This window comes from Halichoerus grypus, chromosome 10 (genome assembly GCF_964656455.1).
Source record: "Halichoerus grypus chromosome 10, mHalGry1.hap1.1, whole genome shotgun sequence".
NCBI lineage: Eukaryota > Metazoa > Chordata > Mammalia > Carnivora > Phocidae > Halichoerus > Halichoerus grypus.
This window is the reverse complement of record NC_135721.1, coordinates 34,675,509-34,690,674: the sequence shown is the minus strand read 5'-3', so window position 1 is coordinate 34,690,674 and position 15,166 is coordinate 34,675,509. Positions and strand designations below refer to the sequence as shown.

At 43.1% G+C, this 15,166-nt stretch overlaps 2 protein-coding genes across 2 annotated transcripts in view; both read left to right on the top strand.

Moving 5' to 3' along the window:
* LOC118524610 (uncharacterized) overlaps positions 1-5,867 on the top strand; it is a 21,740-nt gene extending 15,873 nt beyond the window's left edge. The window contains exons 8-9 of the transcript XR_013441680.1: positions 1,634-1,722; positions 5,822-5,867. The gene's annotated coding sequence lies outside the window, so the exon portion shown is untranslated. The remainder of the gene's footprint in view (positions 1-1,633; positions 1,723-5,821) is intronic.
* ZNF892 (zinc finger protein 892) lies at positions 478-15,166 on the top strand. The gene is made up of 5 exons (XM_078056274.1): positions 478-809; positions 1,634-1,722; positions 4,820-4,922; positions 5,822-5,902; positions 8,597-15,166. The coding sequence occupies exons 1-5, from the start codon at positions 791-793 to the stop codon at positions 9,865-9,867; spliced, it is 1,563 nt and encodes a 520-aa protein (XP_077912400.1). The 5' UTR covers positions 478-790; the 3' UTR covers positions 9,868-15,166.

The window sequence follows — 15,166 nt, the reverse complement described above, 5'->3', positions numbered from 1 at the left end:
ATTCCACTTTTCCTTATTCTGCAGCCGGAATACACACCCTTGGTTACTTTATATAATCTCTGTCCCCGTCACAATGGGCTAACACCATGGAGGCGCAGGAAGGAAGCGGTGGGGATGCGGGCGCCTCCCCTCGGAGGGAGTACCGCAGGTAAAGAGGGAATCCTGGGTAGGTGGTGGGGGCCCTCGGCCCGTCAGTTGCCATGCGAAGCGGGGTTTAGCTTGGCCGAACACATCTTCTGGGCCCGGGCCCAGAGTCGGCATCGAGGAAGGCGCGGCCTTTCGAGCAGCCAGCAAGGGGTTTCCTACGGGGCTCGACGCTCTTGGAAACCCAGTAACTGCATGACGTCGCGGGCTTATCAGCCCCGAATAGTGGGGTACCGCCTGGCCAGCGTCCCGCGGAGTCCTCTGGGAAGCGGCGTCCCGTGACGTGAGCCGCGCCCCGCGGAGGATTCTGGGAGTTGTAGTTCAGCCTCGAGTTCGGGCCGGCGCAAGTTGGCCCGGCGGATTCCTAGATACCTTTGTCGCCTGGCCGGGGCTTCCTCCGCGTCGTGCGGGAGGTCGAGCCTGTTGTCGAGGAGGGCTGAGCGCGAGGCCTTCCAAGTCTGAGTGGCCGGAAGGAGGGCGGCGGGAGGGCCACCCGGGTGGCGCCAGGCTTCCCTGCGAGGGTCGCGCGCGCGTTCCCGGGCCTCCGAGTGCACCAGAGCGGTGGACCCCCGGGGTCCCTCGCCCGTTCGCTGCTCCCTTCTCCCGAGGCAGTCGTCACCTGCGCGGGCCGGGGGAGGGAGTCGCCATGGAGCCTGGGGGCAGAGGTGAGAATTTCGGAGGGATGCGGCCGCGGAGCCTGCTGGAGAGAAAAAAAGGGGAAAGGCTGCCCTCTGGCTGGGGCAGGCTCTGGAAGGAGAAGCATCACGTCTTCTCTGTGAGACGACAGCCCTTTCCAACTGGTTGGTCTCACGTTGGGGTTTTGAGGGAGAGCCCGCTACCTCATTGCCCTGCTGGTCTTAAGAATGATGTATGCCTCCCTTGCACCCAAAATCACCAGATCCGACAATGTGGCTTTTGACAATGACTTCGTTTTGTCTTCACGGGAACCCCATAAGGTGGTTGGAAGGAGATTGTTATACCCATTTGGCAGATGGGGAAAGTGAGTATTCCAGAAGTCACAGGATTTGTTCAGAATCCTGGATTTTTTTCCCCCATAAGACCCGTTGCTTTTCTAAGAATGCCAGTATTGTATCTGAAAAGCCAGTGTTCAAGAAGAATTTAACTAGTCTTCCTTCATCCTGTGAGCCTGGAATAGAACAGGAATGAATCATTAAATGAGGATCGGATGGACACACAGAAACTTTGAATATTACTTTGATTCTCACTCAGCGATGAGAGTTAGAAATATGTATTTAATTTATGTGTCCAGATTTTCATAGCAGAGTCCTTCTAGAGTTTAAGGGCAGAGAAAGATAGGAGGAGTTGGAGGCAACGATGGTCATGTTTGTATTAATTCAGGGATGTTGTGGGATTGTCCCTTGATTTCCTGTGTTGACTTTTCTTAGGTGACAAGTAGCTGTGTGTGGCAGTATCCTCAGGTTTACTGCAAAGCAAGAGTAATCATCATGGCTTCTGTCTCCACTTGTAGGGTCACTTTCTGAGGACTCAGACCATCCCTGTGCTGGAGACCCAAAAGAAAATGGCATGACCACTATGCTGCTGACCCCTGCATCCCAGGTGGGTTTAATTTCCTTTTTTCTCTTTTGTTTTCAGAACAGAAATACGATTTCCTCCATTGTTATGGAGTTGCTCAGCCATGATTCCTAGACTACTGGGTTCATCCTGATAAAATGATGAGTGATGAACCTGACAGTAAATGCTCCTCACTTGTGCAGAACTTTCCCTCCAGCATTACTTCTCGATCCACTTAGTGCTCAATTCACTCTTACTAGGTCTTTGGTGCTGTCATTGGCCTCATGGTCAGGTGCAAGATAACAGAAGCCAGTTTCCCTGACTCACAAAATTTACTGAGGAAATAAGACAGAGATAAGGAAAATAGTTAATCAGCAAGAAGATATATATATAAAGATGCAGAAATGACTGGTACAGATAAGTCATAAAAGGCCTTAGAAGAGGTTTTACATCCTCTAGAGTATTTGGGGAAAAAATACTGGGATAAAAGCTGTACTTTGGAAAATAAGAGAGAGTAGGTAGTTGGAAAATAGAATACAGGATTATTCCAAGAGAGAGAAAAGCTTTGGCAGAAAGTCTGTAAGCGAGTTGGAGGTCTTCACGGGGTATGTGTGTCGCCGTAGGGTGAGCTAGAGTGTGGTAAGGGAAGCTTAGGTATGTTGTAGCCAGACTGCAGGAAAACCTACACGGGGTCTTATTCCAAAGGTAAATAAAACCCCATAAAAGTTTGTAGAGGCCCAGCAAGACGAAACATGCCTCTCTCTGATTGAAGGGAAATAAGTCAAGATGTTTCTGTAAGATCTGGCCTCAGACCCTGGGTGAATGGCAAACTCTGTGGTAAAGGCAGTGGGACTATTTGACAACTTCAGACCTGCCTCACAGCGCTTAGGTCTGAAACGCTGGGGGTTCTGATCTGAATTTGTAGATGTCTTTCAGAGGAAAGGGGAGAGAGAGTCAGTAGCCTCTGCTGGACAGTTTCCAGTTGGTCTTCCTGTGTCTTCCAGCCCCAGCACATGCACACTGAGCAGCAGCTCTTTAAACAAGTTCAATTTCTGAGGTTTTCTCAGGAAACTAAAGTCTGAAAGGAACTGCCAGTTAGTCTGTTACTGTTTGTAAAGAGAGGAGACCATATAAATTACATTGCTGTGTTGATCACTCCTGAGGCACATGGTCTTAAGGGACCATGAACTTAAATAAAAAGGGTACTGATTTTATACTTCAAGTATTAAAGAGTTAACATATGTGGAATTTAAGAAACAAAACAGAGGAGCATAGGGGAAGGGAGGGAAAAATAAAACAAGACGAAATCAGAGAGGCAGACAAACTGTAAGAGACACTTAACTATAGGAAACAAACTGAGGGTTACTGGAGGGGAGGGGGGTGGGGGGATGGGGTAACTGGGTGATGGACATTAAGGAGGGCAGGTGATGTAATGAGCACTGGGTATTATATAAGACTGATGAATCACTGACCTCTACCTCTGAAACTAATAATACACCATATGTTAATTGAATTTAAGTTAAAAGAAAACAAGATAAAATATTCACCATGAAATAAATAAATAAATAAATTATTTTGAGCAGGGGATTTTCCAAGTAGGTAGTTATCTTAACTTTATTTTATTATATGAATTGTTTTTACCATTTATTTTTGGAAGGCTATATCATAAACACTAGAATGCTGACTGCAAGCAAAATTACCCAGTATATTCATATGTATGTTCAGGGAGCTATGGCAAAAGTGGTAGTTCAAAGAGAGACAAGACTTTCATTTGCTAGCATCCCAGGGACAGGTCTGTTTTAATGTATCACAATTAAAGTTGTACAGGAAATTTTTTATATAGAATTAGAAAAATTAGTAGACATCTGTCTTATCAGCAGTAAATAGATTCAGCTACAGATTCAGATGAGCATTACCCACTCTGCTCCCTTGCCCTACATTTTAGGAGACAATCTGAACTTTGTGCCTGTCACAAAAAGATAGATCAGGGTTAGGCTTGTACTCCTGCAATGTCTGATATCCTTCTCTTCCCCTCCCCACCTCTGTTCCCACGCCCACTTTTACAGAACCCCATTTAAACTGTTTCTAGTAATTCTTCTTCAAGTGTTCCTTCCTTCCTTCAGCCTTTGACAAATACACAGTGTTTCTGCTCTGTGCCAGATAACTAGAGTTGCTCCAGTGAGCAAATTAGACCCGGCCTCTGCTCTCGTGGAGCTTACCGTCTAATAGGACAGACAGACATTACTCACAAAGTCCCCTCAGTGTGTGCATCACACAAGAGAAGGTGAAGAACATGGTGTGCCAGCCCAGAGAGCCAGGAAAGCCTTCCCTGAGGAGGTAACACCTGAACTGAGATCTGAAGTGTGAGCAGGATTAAAATAGCTGAAAGGATGCGGCAGGGGGAGAGCATTCAGGAACAGGAAGCAGCCTGTATAAGGGGGTAAAAGGGAATGTGGCACACATCTCAGGCAGCTGAAAGGCAGCCACCAGCTGGAGCACAAGGAATGTGGGAGGAGTAGTGTGTGATAGGGGAGAAGTAGACAGAGCAGGGGATGGGGGTGTCACACTGATCAGGGCCATTACGAGACATGGCAGGAACACTTGGGGGACTTTTGTAATTTGAGCTTGAGATACTGTTTTACAAATAAATCTACATTCTGTGACATGTATAGCAAACATCTTAACTTTAGTATGTGTTGGACAGATTTTACTCTCAAAGGAAAACTAGAGAGAAAAATATTTCCTGTTTCTTAAACTCCTTACAGTTTAAAACCATACCACAGAGAAAATAGTTAACTCGTAATTATATTTTCTCCCTTCCCCGTGTCTAAATGGTAAGGATTTCTGTAGTTGTGTAATTTAATTTATCGATCTATAGACTAATAACTTGGTCCCTTCAGGTTTTCCAGTGAAGGTTCCTTCCTCCTTGCAGGTTACATGCAGTTCTCTTGTATGGACGCAAGGAGCGAGTCTGGCTGCAGATGAGCCAGAGAATCTTACTGTTGGAAGGGATGTTAGAGGGCCTTTTGTCTAACCCTCCTGTCCTTCCTGTCTTCCTTCTCTTATGCTATCAGTTTGAGTCCCTCTCAGAGGCTCCTGGAAGATGCCTTGGTGAGCACAGGTGTGTTTGGTTTTTCAGGAGTCATTGGTGATCAGGGATATGGCTGAGGCTCTTACCCAGTGGGGGCAGCTTAACCCTCCTCAGGGAGATGTGCCTGAGAAGCATAGGAATCTGGTCTTGCTGGGTAAGGATGGCCTCCTCCCCTGCTTTGAACTTACCCAGTGTGGTACCTTTGCTTTCTCAGTTCCTAGGAGCTCTGAGAATCAAAGATTCTTAATCGCTGTGTAAGTCCTGAGACAAGCAATGTCTACTTTTGTTTCTGGATATATGTGTAACTCTGCCAGAGTTAGAGATGGACACCTTTGGATTGTATTTTCCTAGGTGGTAGCATCCTTCTTCTCTACTCCCTGACCAAGGATGTTGAGACAAAGTTCTAGTGAAGATACCTTTTAAGAAATGGGTGCTTGGGGCGCCTGGGTGGCTCAGATGGTTAAGCGTCTGCCTTCGGCTCAGGTCATGATCCCGGGGTTCTGGGATCGAGCCCCACATCGGGCTCCTGGTTCAGCGGGGAGCCTGCTTCTCCCTCTCCCTCTCCCCCTGTTCATGCTCTCTCTCTCTCTGTATCTCTGTGTCTCAAATGAACAAATAAAATCTTTAAAAAAAAAAAAGAAAGAAAGAAATGGATGTTTATTGTTTTAATAGAGAGAGGTAAAAACAAGTGACTTAGTTGTTTTGCTCAAGTAGACCCCATATCCATCTTCCTACCTTCTTCTGAGCACTGTTGAGGGAGAAATCTAGAACTGACCTCTCTCTTTCTTCCTCTCTCTCTTTTTTTAAAGATTTTATTTATTTGACAGAGAGCCAGACAGCACAAGCGGGGGGAATGGCAGAGGGAGAGGGAGAAGCAGGGAGCCCGATGCGGGGCTCGATCCCAGGACCCCAGGATCATGACCTGAGCCGAAGGCAGACGCTTAACCGACTGAACCACCCAGGCGCCCCTCTTTCTTTCTCTTATACTATCTTCCCTAATGACCAAGGAAATAACACTTGTTACCAAACGAATTTTTCTTTTCCCATGAACAGGGCTTCTAATTTCCAAGCCTGACGTCATCTCTCAGCTGGAGCGTGGGGAAGAGCTAGAGAAAGAAGTATCAAAAGCACCAGGTGAGTGATAACATAAAACCCAGGTGGTCAGTGGGATCAAATGGGTCAAAGCATCTTTGAAGTGCTTGTGGAGGAGCCTTTCCAGATTTCACTAGACCCATGGAAAAGTTGAAGTGAAGTCCCTTTCTCCCATGCCACACTCCAGCTCTGTGGATGATCATCTTTTATAAATGCATACTTTTAAATTTTTTTTTTTTTAGAAAATAAATACTTTCCACCCTTTCAAACCTATTCTTTTTCCCAAATAAGGTAAAAATTAAGTCAGCATTTTAGTATTTGTTCATAATATGCTTGGGTATTAGGCTCGAAACCAGGCTTTTTCATATTATTTTTTATTTTATCTCTGCAGGAAAGTGTGGCTTTTTATCTCGGACCAATGACTAAAAATTGATCTCTGAGTTTCCCCTTGCCTTCCTCTTTATCTAAGTAGAGATAGCATAGAATAGTGGTTGCATGCAGACTTTGGAACCAGTCTAAATGTGTTCAAAGCCAGTCTTAACTACTTACTAGGTCTGTGACCTTTAACAAGTGAATTATCCTCTCTGTGACTCGAAGTCCTCAACTATAAAATGGGGATAATGATAGCACTTAACTCATAGGGTTGCTGTGAAGATCAAATGAAATAATCCAAAAGAAATGCTTAGAATAGTACCTGACCAAATGCTAAGCAAGTAATAACTATTGATTAAGTCCTGGTAAATTATTTTGAAAGATATCATGAATTTGACCTGATCATTTCTATCAAAGTGGATACCACAATGGACTACCTGCTAATTATACGTTCCTAGTCTTACCCTTGTCTAACTGAGGCAGCATACCACTGCTGGATTCCCCACTCTGCCAGTTCTGTATTCCTCTACCTGCTTTCAAGGCTTTTGTTACTACCTGCCTAACCATTTCACCTTCTTTATCCTTCAACTTGAACCCTTAACACCAGACAGGCAATCTCCTACTTTCCTCCATTAACTGTGTTCTCCACGGACATTTCGGGATTTAATTCTTCCATTCCTCTTAGCTGAAAGTCCGTTTGCCTTTAACTTGTTTCTACCCATTTGCCCTTTAAAATCCCAGGTACTTCCCTGATTATATGTAGTTGAGAACATTGTATTGTATTGATTTATTTCATATGGAGTCATGGTTGGAATGGATATTAAAGACCATTTAAGCCTGGAAATATTTAAACATTTTTAGCTTTTCTCCCAGAACTCTTACGAGGAAACCTAGGATTTGGGGCAGTTTTCCTGACAGGTTGGGAACCAATCTGAGCATCTAGGGATTTGACCCTTCTTCTCCCTACATGCTGCTCTTTTTTTTCAAACTTCATTCTATTTAACTCTTTATAGGGCTTTTTTTTTCCCAAGATTTTATTTATTTATTTGACAGAGAGAGACACAGCGAGAGAGGGAACACAAGCAGGGGGAGTGGAAGAGGGAGAAGCAGGCTTCCCACGGAGCAGGGAGCCCGATCTGGGGCTTGATCCCAGGACCCTGGGATCATGACCTGAGCCAAAGGCAGACACTTAACGACTGAGCCACCCAGGCGCCCCTCTATTTAACTCTTTAAAGTTTGTTAGGTGTGGGGCAGTCAGAGGTGATCAGTTGCTTCTTTTTTTTTTTTTAAGATTTATTATTTTATTTTATTTTAAAAATATTTATTTATTTGAGAGAGAAGAGGACAAATGGGAAGGGCAAAGGGAGAGGGAAAGAGAATCCCAAGTAGATTCCATGCTAAGTGCAGAGCCTGACATGGGGCTCAATCTCACGGCCCTGAAACCGTGACAGCTGAAATCAAGAGTTGGACGCTTACTGACTGAGCCACCCAGTTGTTTGATTTGCTTCTTAATCACTAAGCTTTGTGATGATGTGAATTTGCTGATCTGGACCACTTTGTTTCTTTGTTTTTTTTTTTAATTTTTTTTAAGGTTTTATTTATTTATTTGAGAGAGAGAGAGAGAGAGAGCAAGTGCACAAGAGCAGGGGGAGGGCCAGAGGGAGAGGAAGAAGCAGACTCCCCACTGAGCGGGGAGCCTGATGCGAGACTCGATCCCAGGACCCTGAGGTCATGACCTGAGCAGAAGGCACACACTTAACCAACTGAGCCACCCAGCACCCTGATCTGGACCACTTTGAATGCTAGCTTAGAGAATCAGTGTCTCATCTTGAGACCATGGAACCAACAGAGTTTTTTTTTTAAGGTTTTGAAGGTTAGTCTGTTAGCAGTGATTGGGAAATCCTGGGATGGGGAAAGATTGGTAGCAAGGAGATCAACTAACGATGGTCTTTCTCAAGGCATGAGGTGCAGAGGCTCCAGTGAGGGGGTAAAAGTGGGCAATCCCTGCAAGACTGTCTTTTCTGTCTCCACCTCACCCATTTTTAAATCTCATCTGCCATTTACCCACATGACTTCTGCCTAATCTTATTCTCTGTTATTCTTACTCATCTCCTACCTGCCTAGATAAAAGAGTATTGAGTGCCTGCTCACTCTTTCACTTTTGTGCAATTGCATTTCTTTGCCCACTCACCTTTCTTTTCTCAAGTTCTTTCAGAATTGCAAAGCTATTTTTGAGAGCTTTCAAGTTCCTGTGTTCTCTTGTAAGCATTATTCATTTGTTTATTTTTCATTCTTTTCCTACCACAGCAGTTATTTTTCTTTCCCATGTAGAAAATGATATATGTGTATTTTTGTTTCTTTCAGACTGGGAGACAATACCAGAAAGCAAGGAGCTTACTCCAGAGCAGAATATTTCTGAGGAAGAATCAGCCACTGGTGTGTTAATAGAAAGATTCCCAAAGGAAAGTTCCAGTGAATGTGAGGATTCTTTAGAGAGTCAGGAGGAAAACCATGAGAAACATTTAATACAGGAGGTTGTCACTCAGAAGAAATCTTCTGGGGAGGGAAGTTACCAGTGTGATGAATTTGGGAGAAGTTTTAGTCAAAGATCATTACTTACTCAACAGCAAGGAGAGAGACTACATAACTGTGATTCATTTAAAAAGAACTTAAAACAAAATTCAGATCTAATGAGGCACGAGAAAATTTGTGCAGAGAAGAAACCTTGGAAGTGTAATGAGTGTGAGAAAGCCTTTAGTTACTACTCAGCTTTTGTCTTGCATCAGAGAATTCACACAGGAGAAAAGCCCTACGAATGTAACGAATGTGGTAAAGCTTTTAGCCAGAGCATACACCTTACTCTACACCAGAGAATTCATACTGGAGAGAAACCCTACGAATGTCATGAATGTGGGAAAGCCTTCAGTCACCGCTCTGCCCTTATTCGGCATCATATCATCCATACTGGAGAGAAGCCCTATGAATGCAATGAATGTGGGAAGGCCTTTAATCAGAGCTCGTACCTCACTCAACATCAGCGAATTCATACTGGAGAGAAACCTTATGAGTGTAACGAATGTGGGAAGGCCTTTAGCCAAAGCACATTCCTTACCCAGCATCAGGTCATTCACACTGGAGAGAAACCCTATAAGTGTAATGAATGTGGGAAAGCCTTTAGTGATCGATCAGGCCTTATTCAGCACCAGAGAACTCATACTGGGGAGAGGCCTTATGAGTGTAATGAGTGTGGGAAAGCCTTTGGCTACTGTTCAGCCCTGACTCAACACCAGAGAACTCACACTGGGGAGAAACCCTATAAATGCAATGATTGTGCCAAAGCCTTCAGCGACCGCTCAGCCCTTATTCGTCATCAGAGAACACACACTGGAGAGAAACCTTATAAGTGTAAGGACTGTGGAAAAGCTTTCAGCCAGAGCTCATCTCTTACAAAGCATCAGAAAACTCACACTGGAGAAAAGCCCTATAGATGTAAGGAATGTGGAAAAGCTTTCAGCCAGAGTTCATCCCTTTCTCAACATCAGAAAACCCATGCTGGAGGGAAAACCAAAGAATACGGAAAAGCGTTTAGTGAGCATTCAGCCTTTGGCCAGCAAAAGAGAATTCATACTGGATAAAGACTATGTAAATGTGGTACATTCAGAACATATTTATCAAACAATTACTAAACGTGGTGTGAGGGCTACAAAGGAATTTCAGAGTGTGTTACACAAAAGACATTAATTGAGAAGTCATTGCTGATACAAGGCATAGCTTACTTAGAATGTGAAGGAGGGGTTTTACATTTTTTCAGTGCAGCAGAGGACTTTGAGTTTCCTTGGGGAAAGAGGAAGATTATTTCCAACACCCTAAGGTGTATGTAAGCTTCCAAATCCTTGTGGGAGAAATAGGGTGTGCAATGATGCAAAGAAGAGATCTTGTCTGGGCTGGATAGTCTCTTAATGCTAAGGAGATGAAGCTTTAAAGAGATGAAGGTTTCTTTTTTTTTTTTTTTTTTTAAGAGATGAAGGTTTCTTTAGGGAAATTGCAGAGGCAGAGATAAGAGATTGAGAATTCACAATGAGTTTGTCCGGGGTTTGGGAGTAGAGGTGGAAGGAAAGTTGTCCTTAGGCTTAAGTATAAGGTCACTTAGGAGATAGATGAGAAGGTTCGAGAAAAAGAACTGGGGGAGTGAACTCAAGAAATGTTGATTGAGATAACTACTCAAATGAGTGCTCCCAACCAGGGAAAATATTAGTCAGACTCATTAGTTGGTCAGGTGCAAAGTTTCCACCCTGATGCCAAGGAACATTGGCCTGGCAGTCTGCTTCTGCGCTTTTTGTCTTGGAGACCTTGCTTATTGATTCACAGCCTGCTAAGAATCATATTAACTCCAGGGGTCAAGACTGACAGCCTAGAAAGAGAAGGTATAGGAGGGACCTTTGATGTTTTCAGTCTATCTTAAGGTACCTATTTTAAGCTAAGTTACCCAAGAATGTGCTTATTTATAAAGATTTTACCTCAATCGTATGTAGTTTGTACTTTAGACTTATTCATACCATAGTCAAATTAAGTTGTAGACCTGAGCTGACACTGATATTGGATTGTGAAAGATTCGAAAAGGCTTTGAAATACTTACCTTTCACCATTTTATTCTTGGGTAGAGGCACATGACAGCCTTGTATATATGTATATATTTTTTTTCATTGAAACTTCGAAGGTTGTTGCACATATTTTGAGTATTGTGTTTTTAGTTTTCACAAGTTTGTTGATATGTCTTGATGTGGATTTCTTTGAGTTTATCCTGTTTTCTGAACTTCAATCTGTAGGTTTATGTGTTCGGGAATTTTTAGCCATCATTTCTTTGAACACATTTTCCAGCCCTCACTCCTTTTCTCCTTCCAGGACCCTGATGACACACATGTTAGATCTTTAATTGTAGTCCCACAAGTTCCTGAGGCTCTGTTCTGTGTTGTGTTTTGTTTTGTTTTGTTTTGTTTTGTTTTGTTTTGTTTTGTTTTGTTTCCAGTATATTTTTATCTCAATCTGCTCCGGCTACCATAACAAAATAATGTAGAATGGGGGGCTCAAACAACAGAAATGAATTTCTCACAGTTTTGGAGGCTGGGAAGTCCAAGATCAAGGTGTCAGCTTTGGCCTCTGGTGAGGGCTCTCTTCCTGGATTGCAGAGGGCCACCTTCTTGCTGTATCCTCATGAGGCCTTTTTTTGGTGCTTGCATGGGAAAAGAGAGCTCTCTCTTCTATTTCCTATAAAGCTGCCAGTCCTATCTGGTTAGGACCCCAGCCTTATGACCTCATTTAACCTTAATTACCTCTGAGAAGCCCTGTGTCCAAATACAATCACTTTGAGAGTTAGCACTTCAACATATGAACTTGGGGGGCACACAATTCAGTCCATAGCATTCTGCCCCTAGCTCCCCCAAATTCATGTTCATGCAAAATACATTTGCTCCATCCCAACAACCCCTCAAATCTTAACTCATTGCAGCATCAAGTCTGAAGTCTTACCTAAATATCACATAAATCAGATATGGGTGAAGCTTAAGGTATAATTTATCCTGAGGCAAAATTCTTGTTCAGCTGTGAATCTCTGAAACCAGTTAAGTTATATGCTTCCAAAATATAATTGTGGGACAGGCATTTGATAAATATCCTCATTCGGAAAGAAGGAAAGAGGAAAGAAGGAAGGAGGGAGAGGTCCCCAGCAAGTCTAAAACCCAGCAGGACAAATTCCATAAAATCTTCAGTCTTGAGAACAAATGCTGTTTGGCTTGATGCCCCACCTTACAGATCCACTGAGGCAGTGATCCCACATTTTGGACCCACTGGGACAGCAGTCTCACCACCAAGGCTCTGCTGGCCTATTGAAACTGAGATGATGTCCCTACCCTTTCAAACAGGAGGCAGCAATGATCCTGAAATTGACTTGAGTCACTCTTTTTTGAAACATAAAGCATGTTCATGGCTGAGTAGCTTTATTGTCCAGTCCTGTAGGATCTAAGAAGTTGGACAGTCTTCCTCCATTTGTCTAGTTTTTCTTCCCTTGGGTGCCAGCTGGCTTGTTTCTGCTGGTATAATCCCTGGCTTCTGTGGAGATGCCTGAACTTAATCACACCCATGAGTCACACCCATGATCTCTTTTTCAAATGGTTGTTCAGCCACGCCCTTAGTGTTCTCGGCAGAACAAGCTTTCTCATATTTTGCAACATGGGTGGACAGAATTTTCTAAATCTCCAAGTTCTAGGGTTTTGTTTGGTTTGGTTTTTTGTTGTTGTTTTTGTTTTTGCTTAACAAGTCTTCTCCAATTTATCTCTCACCTCTCATATTTTTATAAGCAGTAAGGAGGGCCCGAGCTGCACCTTTAACACTTTGCTTGGAAATCTGTATTGAATGTCCACAGTTTCTTTGCTCGCAAGTTCTACCTTTCACAAAACACTAGAACACCATTCAGCCAAGTTCTTTACCACTTTACAATAAGGATTGCCTTCCTTCCAGGTTCCAGTAACGTGTTCCTCATTTCTGTCTGAGATTTCATCAGAGCAGCCTTTAACATCCATATTTATAGTGTGCACCTCAAAACTCTGCCATCCTCTACCCATTACTCAGTTCCGAAGGTGCTTCCACATTTTTAGGTATTTGTTAGAGCAGCATCCCTCTTCTAGGTGCCAAAATCTGTTAATCTGCTTGGGGGTGCCATAACAAAATACCATAGACTGGGGGGCTCACACAACAGAAGTTAATTTCTCACCATTCTAGAGGCTGGGAGGGCCAAGATCAAGGTCCTGCTGATGGGTTTCTGGTAAGAAGGTTCTCTTCCTACTTGTAGATGGCCACCTTCTTGCAGTGTCCTCACAATCCTTCCTCAGTGCATGCGTGTGCAGAGAGAATTCTCTCTTCTTACAAGGCTACCAATCCTATCAACTTAAGACCCCATACTTATGACCTCATTTAACCTTAATTACCTTCTACAAACCCTATCTCTAAATACAGTCACATTGATTAGGGCTTCAACATGAATTGGTGCTTGGAGGATGGTTGACACAATTCCATCCATGGTAATTTTCTTTCTGTTCAGATTGGGTATTTTATATTGTTTTATCTTCAACTTCACTGATTCTTTCCTCTGCTTCTTCCATTCTGATGTTGACTCCATCATTGGATTTTATTTCAGTGATATTTTTCAGTTCCATTTGATTCTCTGTATTCTATTTCTTTAGTGAAACTATTTTTTAAATTTGTGTCAAGCATGTTTGTCATTGCTCATTGAGGCATTTTAATGATGGCTGTTTTAAAATCTTTTATCAGGTAATTCTAACATCTGTGTCATTTCGGCATTGGCATCTGTGGGTTGTCTTCTCATTCAAGTTGAGATTTTCCTTCTGTGTGTGCTGGCAATTTTCAGTTGAAATCTGGGCATTTTGAGTATTATGAGGATCTGTGTCCTATTTAAAGCTTCTGTTTGGGCAGGCCTCTGTGGAGAAAGGGTTGAGGGGATACTGCTTATTACTGTAGGTTGGTGTTGGAGGTGCAGGGTCATCATTGGCCTCTGCTGACACCTGGATAGGGGGCCTCACTCCGGCAGGTAGGGGTGGGGGTTACAACTCCCTACCAGACCTCTACTGACACCACACCAGCAAGGAAGGGGAGAGACGTCTTGTCTCCGGTTAGGATTGGAAGCCTACTCCCCACGTCGTCTTCAGTGGATGCTGCCAGGGTGGGATGGGGAAAGAGTTGGTTTGGAAAATTCTGTCCTGACTTGACCCTCTCTGATACCATTGTGGTGTGGGGGTGGAGCACTGAGGAGCCTCGTTACAGACTGGTGAGGGTAGAAGTGTAGCCTCCCCACTTGGTCTTGGGTCTTTGGCTGGAGTAGGATGGTTATTGTCTAAAAGTTTTCTGTCTTCCTAGGCCACTTCTTTCCTCATCCTTTTTCCAGAAAGAACAGACTTTTCTTGCCCCCCCCCCCCCGCTTTTTTTTTGGTCTGTGTTCATTGGCATTTCTCAGTTGCCAGCTTCTTCAGAATCCAGTCTGGGATAGATGAGGCAAAAGGAAAACCCAAGGACCTCAGTGCTGTGGTGTTCCTCAGGTCCTGAGGTCCCCAACTGGTCTGCATTCTCTCCACCTTTCAGAATCTTATATTGTTTTATACAGAATGTCCATGGTTTTTAGCTGTACTTTGAGAAATAGGGAAAAGCACTACTACATATTCCCCATGACATCCTTTAATTTGACACCAAAATAGCAGGTCAAGTTGTTGTCAGATTTTTGTGGCATACATAGGTCATTTGCAACCAGTTAGGATTAAGTACCAAGAGGAGTGCTCGCTTGTTCTTCAATAAAAGTTACCACGTTGGTAGGTAGGAACTACCAGGCTGCAAGCTTCATCTAGCTTTCAAGGAACTATAGTGTTTAAGTTGAGGAAATGCCAGTATTTAATTGTAGATTATAAATTTCAGAAGGAAGGATAGATATGATTAAGAATATAAACATATAAACTATTGTGTTAATTTTTTTAATTTATAGCTTTGTTCCAAGAGCATGTAAAAACCACTGGAGAATTGAATTCAGAATTTTGGTGTGCTTTTTTTCTATAATGTATTACCTGTATGTAGATGTCTGTTCATTTTAATTTGATATATAACACAGGATATCATAGAGAACCAACAAAGAATGAAAATAATTGGGATTTGGGACAAATCACTTCATCCTTTTAAATCTGTTTCCTCATTTGTATATTTTTTAAAAAATGTAATACCTCCTTCAGAGTGGCTAGATTATGTAGATAATGGATGCAAAGTGATTTGCAAGCTGTCAAGTGCTATATAACTATTAGGTGTTGTTGATATAGTCATTTAAGGCCTGTTCATCATGTATGCTTTATGATGGTGTAGTCCAATAAAAATGATGAATATAAT